General features: G+C 40.4%; 1 protein-coding gene across 1 annotated transcript in view; it reads right to left on the bottom strand.

Moving 5' to 3' along the window:
- HSD17B4 (hydroxysteroid 17-beta dehydrogenase 4) overlaps positions 1-15,533 on the bottom strand; it is a 143,558-nt gene extending 128,025 nt beyond the window's left edge. The window contains exons 1-2 of the mRNA XM_036740782.1: positions 15,320-15,533; positions 10,572-10,625 (exon numbers count right to left, since the gene is read on the bottom strand). Of these exons, the coding sequence (XP_036596677.1) occupies positions 10,572-10,625; positions 15,320-15,377 (112 nt within the window). The 5' untranslated portion in view covers positions 15,378-15,533. The remainder of the gene's footprint in view (positions 1-10,571; positions 10,626-15,319) is intronic.
- Between the last annotated feature and the right edge of the window lie 2,156 nt (positions 15,534-17,689).

Raw genomic sequence — 17,689 nt, 5'->3', positions numbered from 1 at the left:
ATTTCAGAGTTCCCAGCACCCCAAACCATATCAGAAACAGTCAATGTCAGAAGGGCTGCAGAAACACTGACGCACTTATAACCTCTTGGTGGAGTTGCAAATTGCTACAATCTGAAGTTACACCCAAAAAAGTGATTCTGATGGGATTTAGACTGTGGGAGCCCCCTTGAACCCCACCCTGAATCTTCCCACCTGATCTAGCTTTTCATGCCCAAATAGCCATGCCTAGCCTTTCATTGTCTGGTTACCTCCAGACTGCCTTCTGGCCAGTTCCCACCCTTGGTCCTATCAAAATACCTATACCCAAGTCTGTTACCCTAGTCCTCTACTGTCTGTCATCCCCAGGTAGCCTTCAGCTATTTCCCACCCTGGAGTCTGACCTCACCCCAGTCACCCCAGTCCAAAACCCCTCCTCCCATCACCCCAGACTACTCAATGACCCTAGACCCCTCCCACGACCCTTCTATATATAAGATCCATCTTGTCTCCATGAAGATTCTCAGATTCAATCTAGCTCAGCTCAAATTAATCTGGCCTGCTGGCATTAGTGTCTCAAATGCTCAGGCTCCCTAAGAGTCTACCCAATATGGTGAATCTTTAATAAACTTCGTTTTTCTTTGGCTGAGAAGGCTTGAGTCTAATTCATTCGAGCAGGACCTGGCATGTCAGTATTTTGGGGTCTTGAGTACCCCTCAACCCCAAACCTCAACAATTCTACTGTTCACATCCTTTGACTTGAAGACACCACTGCAAGACATCTTCTGTGGTGTGCTGGATCTGGTCTGTTCCAGCTCAGTACTTCTAATTGCTTAATTTATTGTTTTGTTGATTGTCTAGACTTAAGAAAGTGAGAGAGAAAATGTTAATAATGCAGATTAAACTTAAAAGTGTGTCCAACATACATTTTCCTCCCCACGGAACTAGATACAAATCCATGAGCACACCCCTGCATAACTCAAGAAGATGCATCTCAAAATACTCATAGCAAAATATTTCCTTGTTGAAAAGAACTAGAAAAAAAGAAGGCATCAGCAATCAATTAGAGAATAGCTAAATAAATTGTTTTCTCTGCTTTAAAAAGGAGGAACAAGGGAGCAAAGACAGGCTCCAAATCTGTTTTGCCACAGGGTTGTACTTTTCTATGAGAGAAGCCTTGGAACAGACTAGACAAAAGAGGATACTCTGCAGTTCACTTATCAGATAAGGCTGTCAGCTATCCAGATTAAGGGAACTGCATGTCATTGAAATAGTTTAAAGCTTTTTTTTTTCTCATACCCCAGATGAGGATGGCTGGGAAGGGAAAAAAAAAAACCTTGCCATTACTTCATTGGCTCAAGAGTAGAAGAGGAGTGGCTTTGCCGAGGAGAGTCATCTGAACCTGAAGGAGAACAGCCAGTGAAGAAGCAGATTTTTATCATTCAAATTATTCCTAAGGGGACATCAAGGCCTGCAGTCCATAATTGTGAGTAATATCAAGCATATAGATTGCCTTACTTAGGCTTCCTTGATAGGCTTCTATAAGGATGTGCTCAGTCTCTCCCAGAAACACTGTGTGGATTGATGGGAGAACCTGACCCAAGTTCACAGATGAAATATGAGGTTTTAATCAATTAAGAGAACACAAATAAAGCCCTTTACAAACCTGAAAGTACTATATAAATGCTAGTTATCATTCCTACCTTTGTCTTGAGTAACTGTGATGTTTAACTATTCTTGCTTTTTTCTATGCCTATGAGTATTCTTGTTTTTGCCTTATTGCTAAGTAAAGGTGATTTATGCAAGATTTAATAGTGTCATGGCAACTAATTTTGTGTAAATGAGCTCATTTTGCAATAGTCCAGGGTCTATCCCCAAACCCCTATAGATAAGGTTTGTTCTTTTCATAAAAAGTTAAGGATTTTTTTCCCTAAGACTTTTATGGCCCAAGGGGTTCAGGCCACCTAGGAGTAACCAAACAGCCTCCTGGTGGCCTCAGGCCATAATGATTCAAGTTTCTAGCTCACCTAAAATCATAAAAGGCCTGTCCACAATGGAGTCAGGGCCCTTGAGACTTGAAGAATATCCCAAAGCTGCTGACCAGATCCATTCTGATATTTCTAAGTGGAGTACCCTTTCTAAATTATGGCTAAATAAAGCTTTGTTAATTGTTGAATACCCTACAAGCATCTCATTTCCAATACTGGATCTAAACTCTGAGAGGACTGGCTTGAGTCAGTCCAATTCACCTCAACATTAGTAGCAGATCAGAAGTAAGACTGGCAAGTATAATGAGCATATTCCTCTCCATATCAATGTTATTCCTAAGACCCTGAAAAGTACAGAGAGATTTGTAAATAGTGGTCTCATTATGGTAAGTAGCCCTCTCAGGGAACCCCACACCTGCCAATATGTGTCCAGAACAGGGTGAACAAGTCAACCCAGAGAACAAGAACGGGGATCTATATCAAGCCCAGACTATGGTTAGAATTTTCTTTATGAAAAAAAGAGGACAGTCAATAGCAGATCACATTTTTAACAGATAGGTTCAGAAAACAAAGAGATCCTACTAGATTTGTAGTAGGTAGTAGTAGATTTTTTAAAAAGTCATTCTCTGACTTGGTAAAATAAAACAAGCTTTAAAAGGAAACCATGTATATGTTAGCTTCATATAAGGCTCCTTAAGCAATTTAACCACTTCCTCTGATTGTCAATATCAAATGAAACATACAATAGGGAGATATATATTGCCTATTTGGAAGGTAAGTTAATCCAGATATATTGGTTTGTGGAAAGAAATGGATTTAATTTTTGTACTGCGCTGAAAACTTTCCCCCCATGTCTATGAAATACTCATTTGTTTTGATAGTTTACTATTGAGGGGGGAAGAAGGGGTGTTTTTTAAATTGGCAACTGTGTATCTTAAAACAAACACTCAAAAAAGTTCAGCCTTAAAATCCTACAAAAATGCCTGTTGTCCAAACCATAATATTAATTTAATGGCTAGCCTGTCGAACTGGACTTGAACACTGATATTGGAGAGACTGCTGATAGTGTGCCTGCTCATGCTCAGCCAAGAACTTAGAAGTAGAAAGATAATGGGCTGGATTTCTTTTGAGAAGGTGCCCACTTGCTCTCTGAAACAAAAATCCATCTTTTTAATGTCTTTGTTCTTTCAGTGATGCAATCTGGCTGTGAATCATGGAACACTACTGCCAAAAAACCCGTGGAACATAAACTTGTTGAGGGCAAGTACTTTTTCAGCTTTAATATTCGTATCGTGGGGCAGCTAGGTGGCACAGTGAGTAGAGCACCGACCCTGAAGTCAGGAGGATCTGAGTTCAAATCCGGCCTCAGACACTTGACACATTTACTAGCTTGTGTGACCTTGGGCAAGTCATTTAATCCCAATTGCCCTGCCTTCCCCACTGCAAATATACATATATATATATATATATATATATATATATTTGTATCGCTAGTGCCTACAATATAATGGACACTTAAATAAATAAATTAAATTGGAGGACACCTGGGGGGCAGAGCCAAGATGGAGCCTTGAAAACTGGGATTCCCTTGAGTTCTCCTCCAAATCCCTCCAAACACCTGTAAAAAATGACTCTAAACAAATTCTAGAGCTACAGAAGCCACGAAATAACAGAGTGAAATAAGTCTCCAGCCCAAGAGGGCCTGGATGGTGACTGAGAAGGGTCTATCCCACAGTACTGGGAAAGGAGCACTGTCCAGCTTGGGCCTCACCTGAAGAGATGAGGCCGCAGTAAACCAAGCACAGCAGGCCTCAGGTCCATGAATCCCTGTGCTGTGGCAGTTTCCAGACTTCTCCACCCACAAACACCAAAGACAACGGAGCAGGGCAGTGGGAAAACTGCTGGAGCTGGGTGAGGGAAGTACTCGGTCCAGCCCCAGGCCAGAGGCAGCAGAGGTGGCTGCGCCTACAGCGGGTCCTTCTAGAACTCCAGGCCCACAGACAGTGGGGGGAATCAGGCAGCTAATTGGAGCGGGAGTGCAGGGATCTCTTTGCTAGCACTAAGGCAGGGTTCTCTCACTTTGCCCTGCTTGGACCTGGGTCGCAGTCCTAGTTGGCGGTCCTTTGGGGAGGAGGAACGCTGGTGTGGCAGAGCTTGCTGTGACTGTGGAGAGGGAGTCCTCCTGGTAGTTACATGGCAGAAAGGAGTACTTGCACTCACAGACCAAGCACAGGCCAGGAGAGGAGTATCATACCACTTCTGAATAGAAGTAGCTCTAAAAACAGCAGCACAAAAACCCTGAAGCTTGGAACAGAGCACTCTCCACTCTGGAAGTAGTCATACCCTGACAAAAAGCTCAAAAGTCAAGTAATTGGCTGGGAAAATGAGCAGGCAGCATAAAAGGACTCAGACTATAGAATCTTTCTTCGGTTGACAAAGAAGATCAAAACGTATAGCCAGAAAAAGTCAACAAAGTCAAACAGCCTACATTAAAAGCTTCCAAGAAAAATATGAATTAGTCTCAAGCCATGGAAGAGCTCAAAAAGGATTTGGAAAATCAAGTAAGAGAAGTAGAGGAAAAATTGGGAAGAGAAATGAGAGTGATGCAAGAAAATCATGAAAAACAAGTCAACAGCTCGATAAAGGAGACCCAAAAAAATACTGAAGAAAATAACACCTTAAAAAATAGACTAACCCAAATGGCAAATGAGCTCCAAAAACCCAACGAGGAGAAGAATGCCTTCAAAGGCAGAATTAGCCAAATGGAAAAGGAGGTCCAAAAGAACACTGAAGAAAGTATTGCCTCAAAAATTAGAATGGAGCAAGTGGGAGCTAGTGACTTTATGAGAAATCAAGAAATTATCAAACAGTACCAAAGGAATGAAAAAATGGAAGATAATGTGAAATATCTCATTGGAAAAACCTCTGACCTGGATAACAGATCCAAGAGAGATAATTTAAAAATTATTAGACTACCTGAAAGCCATGATCAAAAAAAGAGCCTAGACTTCATCTTTCAAGAAATTATCAAGGAAACACAAGATCTAGCAGCTTCTACATTAAGGGATTGAAGGGCTTGGAATATGATATTCTGGAGGTCAATGGAGCTAGGATTAAAACCAAGAATCACCTACCCAGCAAAACTGAGTATAATACTTCAGGGAAAAATAGGAATTTTCAATGAAATAGAAGACTTTCAAGCATTCTTAATGAAAAAACCAGAGTTGAATAGAAAATTTGACTTTCAAATACAAGAATCAAGAGAAGCATAAAAAGGTAAACAGGAAAGAGAAACCATAAGGGACTTACTAAAGTTGAACAGTTTTGTTTACATTCCTACATGGAAAGATGATATTTGTAACTCATAAGACAATTCTCAGTATTAGGGTAGTTGACAGGAATATACATATACATATACACACACACACACACACACACACATAGAGAGATAGAGAGAGAGACAGAGACAGAGGGCACAGGGTGAGTTGAATATGAAGGGACGATATCCAAAAAAATAAAATTAAAGGGTGGCAGAAGAATATATTGGGAGAAGGAGAAAGGGAGAGATAGAATGAGGTAAATTATCTCACATAAAAGTGGCAAGAAAAAGCTGTTATAATGGAAGGGAAGAGGGACTAGGGGAAAGGGAATAAGTGAATCTTGCTCTCATCAGGTTTGGCTTAAGGAGGGAATAACATACACACTCAATTGGGTATCTTGCCCTACAGGAAAGCACAGGGGAAGGTGATAAGAGGCGGGGATGATAGAAGGGAGGGCAGATTTGGGGAGGAGGTAGTCAAAAGCAAACACTTTTGAAAAGGGACAGGGTCAAAGGAGAAAATTGAATAAAAAGGGACAGGATAGGATGGAGGAAAATACAGTTAGTCTTTCACAACATGACTATTATAGAAGTGTTTTGTGTAACAATACATGTATAACCTATATTGAATTGCTTGCCTTCTCAAGGAGGGTGGGTGGGGAGAGAAGAAGGGAGAGAATTTGGAAGTCAAAGTTCTAAAAACAAATGTTAAAAAAAAATGTTTTTACATGCAACTGGGAAATAAGATATACAGGAAATGGGGTATACAAATCTATATTGCCCTACAAGAAAGTAAGGGGAAAAAGGATGGTGGGGTGGAGTGGGTGATAACAGGAAGGGCAGACTGGGGAAAGAGGCAATCAGAATACATGACATCTTGGGGTGGGGGGAAGGGTAGAGATGAGGAGAAAATTTGTAACTCAAAATCTTGTGGAAATGAATGTTGAAAACTAAAAATAAATTTTAAAAAGAATTGGAAGCCACCTAAAGAGCAATGGGGAGATTAAGTCACAAATAGCCTGCTGCATATTAACAATAATGACTGTCACAACCAGAAGTAGCAAAAAATCTATCCATGAAATATATGCTTAGAAAAGGAAGTGAATCAAGAGTAAAGAATAAGAGAAACATGCTACATTGATGTCAATGTTAAGTTTATAGGCCTAAAGGAGGGCTTTCAGCCCACTGGGTAGACACTTAGGGATGATTTCAGAGAGACACAAACAAGAGTAGCAAGAGGGTAGAAAAGTATATGGGTTACAATACATACCATTACAAAAAGTACAATGATCCAGTGAAATTTTTACATATTCACAATCTCTGTGTAAGGCTACAAGATTACAATACCATAGAATACCACAATCTTAAGAGAATCTAAACTGTAAATTACCTGAAGGGTAACTGTAAATTGCCCAAAGACAGATGATGCCTGTAAGTAGGCTATAGCATATTATTAATTATGCCTGGGCGAGTCATATAGCAAACGTGAAAGATAAACAATCCAAGTATTTCACTACTATCCAAAAAATATCCAAAGACTCAGAGAAAGACCTCTAGCCTATTACATAGATTTTTTGGAAAGGATTTATGGAAAGATATAAAGAACTGCCACAAATAAAAAGGCAATCTATAATACTGGCAGGAATGCCCACAACAGTGAGATCACCCATCTTTCAAATTATCAAAGTACCCTTATAAATGTGACATTGCCCCAGATCTCTGAAGACCAGTTTTAAGTTTTCATAGATGAAATTTTGGCAGTCCCAGAACAGATCTACATTTGTAACATTGTTCCATGGGACTAACTAACCTGCTGCAACAAATGTTTCACCTAAAGAATTTTTCCCAGACTCAGTTAACAATGTTAAACAGGAATATGATATAATGTTGCATGAAAAGAGCTTACAACTTAGGCATAAAAGGTAGAAACATATGAGACAGAAGGGACAAGAATCTCACATTGTAAGAAATGACTAGGTTTCTATGTCAACAAACAACTATGTTCTAGCACAATACTAAGCACTGAGGATACAAATGCAAAAATAGTCCCAGCCTTCAAAGAGCTATGTGCACCATTCACAGAATGAACAAATGAGTGAGTGAACCAATGAATGAATAGCATTTCTTAAGTGTTTATTACATGTTCGGCACTGTGCTAAATGGTAGGGATACAAATGTGAAAGAAAAAATAGTCTCTGCCCTCGAGGATCTTACATTCTATAGAGGAAAACAATGCGCATAAAGAAAGGAGTTTTTGGTCTGAAAAGTCATAGGGAGAATGAACTGAACCACAGGGTAACTGATTCAGATGTCCTTTTGAGAAGTAATGGTAGTAATTTGATCACTGTGCCCAGAACAAGAAGTGGAGGGGGAGGAAGAGTACACAGTAGCAAGACAGGAAGATGATGGTGAATCATGCTGAAGCCAGGGCAGCCCCAGAGCTCTTCACTTTTGTTAAGAAAAGTACAATCTGTTATAAAAGCAGAGGTGTGATGTCAAGTGAAATATAACTACAAGATGATGGTCCTTATGGAGTGTCAAGCCTTGGCTACTGCTTCCTCTTCCTTCAGCAAAGCAGACATATCCCTGCATTGCCCAATACTTCCCTCACCTTGCAATTCAGTCATCCAAATAATGCCCAAATGAGTTCTTTACACCTTGAATGGATGAGAAATGAGCAAAAGCAAAAATCAGTTGGAGCCTACAAAAAAAATAAATTTTCCTATCTGCTATATTCAAGCTATGTTTAATAATAATTAGGTGTCTAATTATAGCACCAAAATTCAGAAAATACTGGGAAAAAAAAAATTAAATTCTGATTATTAATATCATTGTACACTTTTCAACATTGAAAAGTCAATGAAGACTCTCAAAAGTATCAAAGTAAAATATATTTTCTATTGACTTTGAATATAAAATAGGAAATGCATCCTGCAAAAAAAAAATCATCAATAAACTGAGTTAAAAAAAACAAATGAATAAGGAAATGGTGGCAAACCTGATAAAAAACAGAAATAATCAATGTTGAAGGGGCTGTGGGCTATAAGAAGGGCACAGTAATACACTACTGGTAAAGCTGTGAATTGTTCAAGTCAAAAACAATTTGGAATTATGTGAGAAAAGTAACTAAACTGTTCATGCTCTTTCACCCAGTAATCCTACTACTGGACATAGGCCCCAAAGAGAAAACAGAAGAAAAGGACAAAATATTTACATAAGTACGTTTCATGGAAGCAAAAACAAAGTGGGTACCCACCAATTGAGGAATTGCTAAACAAACTGTTTCATATGACTGTAATGGAATATTACTGTGCCATATGAAATGACAGAATATAAAGGATTCAGAAAAACATGGGAAGATCTGTATGAACTGGCAGAGCAAAGAGAACAGAATCAGGAGAACAATATACACGACTACAATAATGTAAATTATTATATATAGTTATGTACAATGTAAAATAAAGGTAGGCTGAACTCTGAGTAACAGTAATGTCCAACCTTGTCCTGGAGAATAAATAATGAAGTACATTACCCTCATTTGGTATAAGATAGCACCTACAGTATCAGACACAGTCATTGTGTCTGTCTGGTTTTATGTAACTTTTTCTTTGTTACAAGGGATGTCCTATTGAGGATGAGTAGTACATTCAGAAATGACTGATATAAAAACAGAAAATATGAATAAAATTTATTGGTAATACAGTGGAAAGTTCATAGTAGAGTTGGCCTTGCAATAATCAATACCTGGGTAACTTAAGTCCTCTAACATATATACTGGCAGTTTAACCTTAGGCCAGTTACTGAACTTCTCAGTTCCCACCCCCCACCCCATATGGCCCCCCACCCCAAAAAAACTCTCAAAAATTGTAAGCTGCGGAAAAGGTGATAGTAGAGGAAGTTCCTCACCAGCCCTTTATCAATAAAATCATAGGTCTCATCCAAAGGGGAAAAAAAAAAGAAATAGGAAAAAGGAAAGAAACTCATGGTACTGATTATATGGTGTTAGAATACTAGGAGTTCTTTTATACTTTCATAATACTGTAGCACCTGCCTGATTCCAGTTTTTCCAAACCCAAAGCTCTCTAAACTTCATTCCCCTCCTCTTAATAGTCTAGGTAATTATGTCTACAGGCAACAAAAAGAAGTACTACAAATGCTTTATGTTCAGGGTTTTGTATTATATAAAACTGATTAGTGCCCTGATTTAACAATTCTGTAGTTAGAAACATTGCAAAATTAGTTTCCTTAAAATAAAGAGCACTATGACCTTAGGAAACAAACACAATCCTGGCAGAAGTAATGATTAGTGTTAAAATCTGACTGAGATGATTCAGCCATTCTGGAGAGCAATTTGGAACTATGCCCAAAGGGCTATAAAAATGTTCATACCCTTTGACCCAGCAATACCACTTCTAGGGTTGTATCCCAAAGAGATCGCACAAGTGGGAAAAGGACCCATATGTACAAAAATATTTATAGCGGCTCTTTTTGTGGTAGCTAAGAATTGGAAATCAAAGGGATGCCCATCAATTGGGGAATGGCTGAACAAGCTGTGGTATATGAAGGTAATGGAATACTATTGTGCTATAAGAAATGGGGATGATACGGACTTCATTACAACCTGGAAAAACCTACACGAAATAATGCTGAGTGAGCGAAGCAGAGCCAGGATAATATTATACACAACCACAGATATATGGATTCTGTGATGACTAACCCTGATAGACTTTGCTCTTCTCAGCAACACAAGGTGCAAAGACAACTCCAAAGGACTCACGATGGAGAATACTATCTACATCCAAAGAAAAAACTATGAAGTATGAATGCAGATTGAGACACACTTCATGCTTGCCTTTCCCCCCCCCCCTTTTTTTTTGTCTCCTTTGTTTTTGTTTTTGGGTTTGTCTTTTTTTTGGTTCTGTTTCTTCTTTCTCATGATTCACTCCATTGGTCATAATTCTTCTCCACAAACTGACTAGTGTGTAAATTAATTCAATGCGAAGTTATACGTGGAAGTTATATGGGATTTCAAGCTGTCTTGGGGAGGGATTGGGGTAGGGAAGGAAGAAAATCTGGAACTCAAAATTATGTAGAACCAAGTGCTATAAACTAAAAATAAAAAAATAATTAAAAAATAAAATAAAAATAAAACAAAATCTGTGAGAGTACACACAGTAATCTACAAAAATATAAAGGTGACTAATAAAGAAAAATACTTTGTGGTTTGAGTTTGTAATGTTAAGGAAAAAAACAGCTACCAAAATTATCAAAAAAATACATAATCTTACCAACTACTGATGCGCCTCTTTCTGCAAAAGCCAGGGCATATGCTCGTCCCAATCCTAGTTTAAAATAAAAACAAAAAAAAAAATTGAATGATCAGTATTATTTTCCTTTCCCACTATACTCAAGTCAAATTTTACAATAATTAGTAGGAGCCTAATTACCATACCAAAATACAGAAAATACTGAAAAAAGATAATATTTAGATTATTCTTATACCTGAATAACAATGTTGAAAAATAAGCTATTCAACAATAAAAATTGCCATTCAAATGAGTTATTTTAGGTTTGAGCCACCTTGAAAGTTTAAGAAATCAGCAAAAGTAAGAACCTAAGCACCTCCTCTTCCCCAATCCTCATCATACTCAATAAAGTAGAAGCTAAGAAATTTATCTGAGCATGTTAGGAAACTCAAGTACTTACACTTCCCCTAGTAAAAATGGAAGAGCTGTAGTTTAACAGGAGCCAGAGGACTATGATCAAGCATAAAAACATCCTTTCTCTCTAATTAGGACCTTGGTGAATGGGAAAGTTATGTCCCTGCCCCCAATTAAACATGAGTATGAATTTCACATGTAGAACCCAAGAAAAACAAACATAAGCACCTCTATAGGGCCCAATTCTCATTTGAGAGAATAACCCAGGGTCATTCTCCTGGCACTTAGTACCTAACTGACATGTATGTCATAAGTGTTCATTGGCTCTTGCTTTCTGTTTTTACTTCTAGAACCAGGTATGAAGGCCTACTCCCTCTTTGCCCAATAATAAGTGCATATATAAAGTGTACATTGGGGCCCAGATAACCCCATAGCACCTGGCATAATAGATTAGAAAATCCACATTGTTGGCTAATTTTGGGTGACCCAAAGAACACACTACTCCCCTGCTCTCATCCCCCTCAACTAATTACTGTTCTCAAAGACACTTTGCTACACCAGTCACCATATCTGAATCCCCCCAAAAAGGAGAGAGCATCTCTAGCACATGTCAGATATGGAACTTTTCCTATACAAAAAAGGAGATCTAGGAAGCCATCATTGGTAATGATACCATCATAATCTGGGGAGCTGATACAACATGACCCCCAATCTGGATTCAAATTTGGAGGGCTACAGTTTCGCACTCTGTCTCTAGCTGACTAAAAAAGATATTTTTTAATAAATAACTATTTTAAAAATATTTAATAAACTTAATAAAAATAAATTTGAATACTTAAGTCTTATGCACAGGTTTCCTTTCCCCCTCCCTAGTTTGAAAATAGAGTTACCATATGATTGCTCATTTGTAGAGGCATTTTCTGCCAAGTGAAATAATTAAAATGGGCAGAAGAAATTGATTGTCTCATTTTCAAATTTCTCAAACTCGAGGAACCCTCATTCCAATTACTCTTGTAAGTGACCCTTAATTATATAGGCCTTTTACTCTAGTTTCTACCAATTAGACCAAGCGTGGGTAACCTGCAGCCTCGAGGCTACATGTGGCTCTCTAGGTCCTCAAGTGTGGGGACCCTTTCACTGAATCCAAACTTTTTCATTTGGATTCAGTCAAAGGGTCGGATCTGAGGACTTAGAGGACCACATGTCGCCTCGAGGCCATAGGTTCCTCACTCCTGAATTAGACTATAAGCTCCCCTAAGGGCATTGATCTCTTTTTTTTTGAAAACTGATCTTTTAATATCTTTTATACAGTGTTTTACCTGTCCCACTGTGCCTTGCTGGTACAGTATTATGCAAGTACTCAATCAAAATTGCCTTGCCAGATTGAAAGGCACTCACTCAATGACTGCCTTATAGATAATTATAAGAGTTTTTAATTTATCCTCTCCCTCTTAAACACCTCCCATTTTATTCCTGAATGTGTGGACTATGCCAATAACCATCTCCTAAACCAAATTCGAAATGAACAAATAGCCTTCTCTGATACCCAGATTCAGGATCAATATGAACCTTAATCATTAACACCATTCTCTTTTATATACCGCTCTGCCAACTGAGCCAGTTGCTAAATCCTAATACTTCTTTCTCCACAGTCTCTCATATCATATCTCCTTTTGTCCCAGCACAAATCCCGTTGTCAAAGCTCTGGTTACCTCAAGTTTGCAAAACTATAAATTTCTTCTTCTTGCTAGACCTAGCCAGGATTGGAATCCATGTCCACTTTCAAAATAAAATGCAGGACTTCTACATATGAGTTTCCCTATACTTTCCTCGCAAAAGTTTCTGCTTGCTCAGGCTGAACTAGAATCAGAAGGGATTTTCTTCCATGCACTAGTCTGGATAATGAGGGAGAACTTAGTGAATGCTTGGAGCCCAGAGGTGACAAGGGTTGTAGAAACACTCCTAAGAGAAAAAAAAATCCACAAAAAATCATCAGAGCCAAAGGACTGTGGACAGCTGTAAAACAGAGGCAGAAGGCACCAGGCAAGAAACAGATGGAAAGAATGAGACAGATAAAATAGTACTTATCATTCCTTCCATATCCTTTAAAGTTTTCCCCAGAGACATAGGAAGGTATGGGGAAAGGGGAGAAGATAAAAGTTACAAGGAGGTATATGTGACTATGTCTGGGCCTAATTATCCACATTTGTAAAACAAGGGGACTGAACTGATGGGAAGAGTGGGCTCTGAGAACACAAGGGTCCTGAGGTACATATGTGGGATGCAAGTGTGGCAAAGGACATCTCAATTCCTCAAGTCTTTCCTCTCAATGTACAGCCCTCACCCAGCTCCCTTCCAAAGCAGCTCTGCTGGTTCCCAGAGTCTGTTTCTTTCTTGAAACTAGGGCGGGGTGGGGAACCTGTGGCCTCAAGGCCACATGTTACCCTCTAGGTCAAGCGCAGCCCTTTGACTGAATCCAAACTTCCCAGAACAAATTCCCTTAATAAAAGGATTTGTTCTGTAAAATGTGGACTCAGTTGAAAGGCTGCACCCAAAGACCTAGAAGGCCACATGTAACCTCAAGGCCACAGGTTTCCCACCCCTGATAGGGTTTACAAATCCACTGTGAGGAACATATACATTCTCTGAAGCTGCAGCTGGAGAGAATGATTATCTCTCCAAATCCAAGTCCATCTTTCTGCTTCTGACTGAATGCCTTCTCTACTACTGCTGAGCCAAAGAGGGGAAAGTTCGATCCTCTGTGCCAAGTTTCCAGATTTTGTTCCTCCTGTTTCTGAAACTTCTAGCTGCAACTCTCTCTAAATTGAAATCCTCAACTCTGAACCTTGAAACCTCCACTAAGTCCCTTCCAGATATAAATCTACAATCTCATATAAAAATGAGGATAAATAAAAGCACCAAAGAAGGACGAGCCTGAAGTCAGGAAGACTTGTCTTTCTGTGGTCAAATCTGGCCTGACATTTACTAGCTGTGTGACCTTGGGCAAGTCACTTAACCCTGTTTGCCTCAGTTCCTCATCTGTAAAATGAGGTGGAGAAGGAAATGGCAAATCACTCCACTATCTTTGCTGAGAAAACCTCAAATGGGGTCACAGAAAGACAGTACTTAAAAATGCCTAAACAACAAAAACTTCACAGGGTTGTTACAGGGATCAAATATGATATTTGTAAAGTACAGTGCCTGGAATAGAGTAGGCACTTAATGAATGCTTGTTCTCTGCTCCACCTTTCTTAAAAAAAAAAAAAAGTGAATCTTGGACATACCATTAATTTGGCTCCTAAGGCTCTCAACTATATTTATACCCCTGGTCCCTGCTTGTAAACAATTTAACACTTCTCAGAATTACCACTTATTAATTCAACCAAAAGCGAAGTTTTATTTTTTTAAAATGAACTCGTACTCCAGAAATAGCATCTAATCATTTTAGCATTTTTAGAGAATATTGTGTTCAGTGTGTAGCTCAGGTAACCTCCACAAACAGGCGTTTCAGATGACTTGCCAGGCTTAGGCAGAATGCATTTCAGTATAATACTTATTCCAATACAGCCCACATCAAGAGGTCCAGGAGACAGGGGACTCGCCTCAGTATCCCCATTCTCAAATACAAGGCCCTGCAAATAGTAGGCAATTCATAAATCTTTGTTGAAATGAACTGAATCATTGACTAATCAACATCCTTGAGGCTTCTGAAGCTTGGATCCTCTGAAAAGTTAACATATGCTATATCTCCAGCTCAAAGGTGGTGATGGTGATGACCTCTCTGCACCTTTAAACCTCGGGTTGCAAAGGCCGCTAAATAGGTAGGATCAAAGTCCCTTTCAAACCAGCCTGCGGGAAGACGAGATAAACTTTCACCTAATTCTGTAAGGCCACAAACCAAAAATGCCAATGCACTTTTCTGTTTTAAGAGCCAGAAGCATGAAGGACACGCTTCTTGAGCAGAAAGAATATATTTTAAAGCCTGAAAAACGTGAAGGGGAAGAGGGGAAATGACCCAAGGATAGGGGGTGAAGGGGATGGGAGGAGGGTTAAGGTTTTGCATTTTGCACACTCAACGCCTTTTCCACTCCGCACCTCCACCACCAACCTCAGCGGCTCCAGAACCTGGCTGGCCAGGGCTCTTCCCCATCCCCACCCTAAACTGCACCGCCCAGACCACCCACTTCCCCTCTCCCTCCCCGCCTCCCCAGTCCCGTGAGAGCGCCGCTGCAGCAGCGAGTAGAGGGGCCCGAGCCGGAGAGCGTGCGCGCGCATCCCCTCGCGAAGGGGCGTGGGGGGGGGGTGAGGAGGAGCACCCGTGCGAGCGAACCCTCGCCAAGTTGTCGCCGCCGCAGTCGCCGCCGCCGCTTGCTCACCTCCCCCCGCACCGGTGACCAGCACCACCCGCCCGTCGAATCTCAGTTGCCCGTCCATATGTCCTGCTCACAGCCACAAACACCTACAAAAGCCCACACAGAGGCGTATAAAGCTTTGCGCTGCCGGGGAGGCGTGGCGAAGGGGGAGGCGGGGACGGAGCGTGGACCTAGAGAAGGCGGAAGGAGTCTGAGACGAGTCCTGTTACTCTTAGAGGAAATGGAGCGGGATCGCGTGAGCAAATGAAAGAGAGGAAGTGCTCCTGCCCAGCCCCAAGGCCTCTTGGGAAATGTAGTCCGGAATCTTCTCAGACCTAACCCGAGCAGCCTTGACTGAGGCTGAGTTGTCTGTTCTTGGCTGCCGGGGAGACTGATAGTGGTGCAGCCTTGGAGACAAGATGGCTCAGTTAGCAGCTTTCAGGCATAGGTTTATCCCAAGAGGAAGGAGATTTGAAGAGACAGCCATAAGACAAGCCTCAGCAAATAACCTTAATTCCAGTTGTGTTAGAGTGAGAGCCCCAGAGAGCTGGACCTGCCTCACAGGAGAGAGCCTGGTTTGGAGCCAGAGCACCTGGTCTTGAATTACGCTTGTGCGACTTATTACCTGTGTGTGCTTGAGCAAGCCAGTAAACAAGCCAATCCCTCGATGTAATAAGAGATGATATTCAAGTGCTTTACAGCGTGATTTCTGAAGTCCCAGCTCCCACAGCCACGGTCCAGGCAAGAGTCATAATGTGGAAGGGGACCACTCCTTACCAAGTCATATGTGTCTACCTGCCCTCCAGGGGCACTGCTAGAAGAATCCAAGGAAAGGTTCGCTCTTCCTGGCCCAATGTTCTCTCAAACAAGATAGATTGTGAGAGAAAACAGTAGCTCTTGCATAGATCTGGAAAGGCCTCATGTAAAAGGTTGTGCTTGAGTTGTATCTTGAAAAAAGAGTGATTCTATGGGGCAGAAGTGAGGATGGAGTGCATTTCATGCATGGGGAATGGCTAGTAAAAAGGCAGAGAGACAGAGGGAATGGATTATGTAAAGAACAAGAAAAGTGTCAATTAGGTTATGATTACAGAATACAGGACAGGAAATAATGTTCATCAAAGCTGGAAAGAAAAGTTGGGACTAGATTTGATTCTTTTAAGAATGGAAGAATTTACATTTTATCCTGAAGGCAATTGGGAGCCATTGGGCTTGATTGAAAGGGGGGAAATATGATCACATCTGCTTTTAAGGAAAATCACTGACAGCAGGTAGGATGGACTGCAGTGATAAGAAATTTGAGGTAGAGAAACCAATTAGAAGTCTGTTGAAATAATCTAAGCAAGAAATGGTAATGGTTTGAATTAAGGTGGTAGGTATGTCAGTTGAAAGAAGAGGTCAGATGTGGAGATATTGTGGAGGTAGAAATGGCAAAATTTAATAACTGATAGGCTATATTGGGTGAGGGAGAATGAGAAGTCAAATATAATGCTGAGATTACAAACCTGGGAAACCAGAAGGATGGTTTTGACTTCAACAGATACAATGAAGTTGGAAAGGAAGGATGGGGAGGAAGGAAGGAGGGAGATAATAAATTCTGTTTGGACATATTGAGGTGGAGATGCCTCTAAAACATTCAATTTGGTGATGTGGAACTGAAGCTCAGGAGAGAGGCTGGGGATGGATATATAGATCTGTGAGCCGTAATGATGATGATTCAATCCATGGGAGCTGATGAGGCTACTGAGAAAGAAAGTGAAAAAGGGACCTAGTAATTGGGCCTAGGATGTTGTTGTTGGTGGTTGGTTGGTTGTTCTCAAAGAGGATCATGACATTGGATCATGACTGCAAGTGAATTGGATTTAAGTGAGGCAGGGATGTGCAAGGTCACCAGCTTCACTCCTCCAGAGCCATCTCCAGGCCAGTAACAAAATACAAATTAGGATGACTGGATATGGCCCTGGATGCAAGTGGGAGACCTTGGCCTTTTTAGGCTAAGGTTTTTCCCAGGTCTCAGTTTGTCTGAGGCAATGCCCTTTCAATGATTAAGGACCTATAGTTGGCCAATCAATGAGAACCAGAGAAATTTCAGTTTAAGGTATGGTCCTTAAAAAAGAAATCTACCCCAAGGATAGCATAGGATAGAACCTTAGAGTATACCCATAATTGGAAGGTGTGGCATGTATGATAAGCCTTTAAAGGAAATGGAGAAGGAGCAATCAGATATATAAGAAGAACCAGGAGAAAATAGTGTCACAAAAACTTAGAGAGGAGTTGGTATCCAGGAAAAGAATGTGGTCAGCAAAGTCAAATGCAGCAAATAGATAGTTTGAGGAAGACAAGGACCAAGAAAACATTTAGCAACTAGGAGACTTGGTAATTTTGCAGAGAGCAGTT

Source organism: Trichosurus vulpecula, chromosome 1 (genome assembly GCF_011100635.1).
Source record: "Trichosurus vulpecula isolate mTriVul1 chromosome 1, mTriVul1.pri, whole genome shotgun sequence".
Taxonomy (NCBI): Eukaryota; Metazoa; Chordata; class Mammalia; order Diprotodontia; family Phalangeridae; genus Trichosurus; species Trichosurus vulpecula.
Note: the sequence above shows the minus strand (reverse complement) of the source record. Positions and strands in the feature narration are given on the sequence as shown.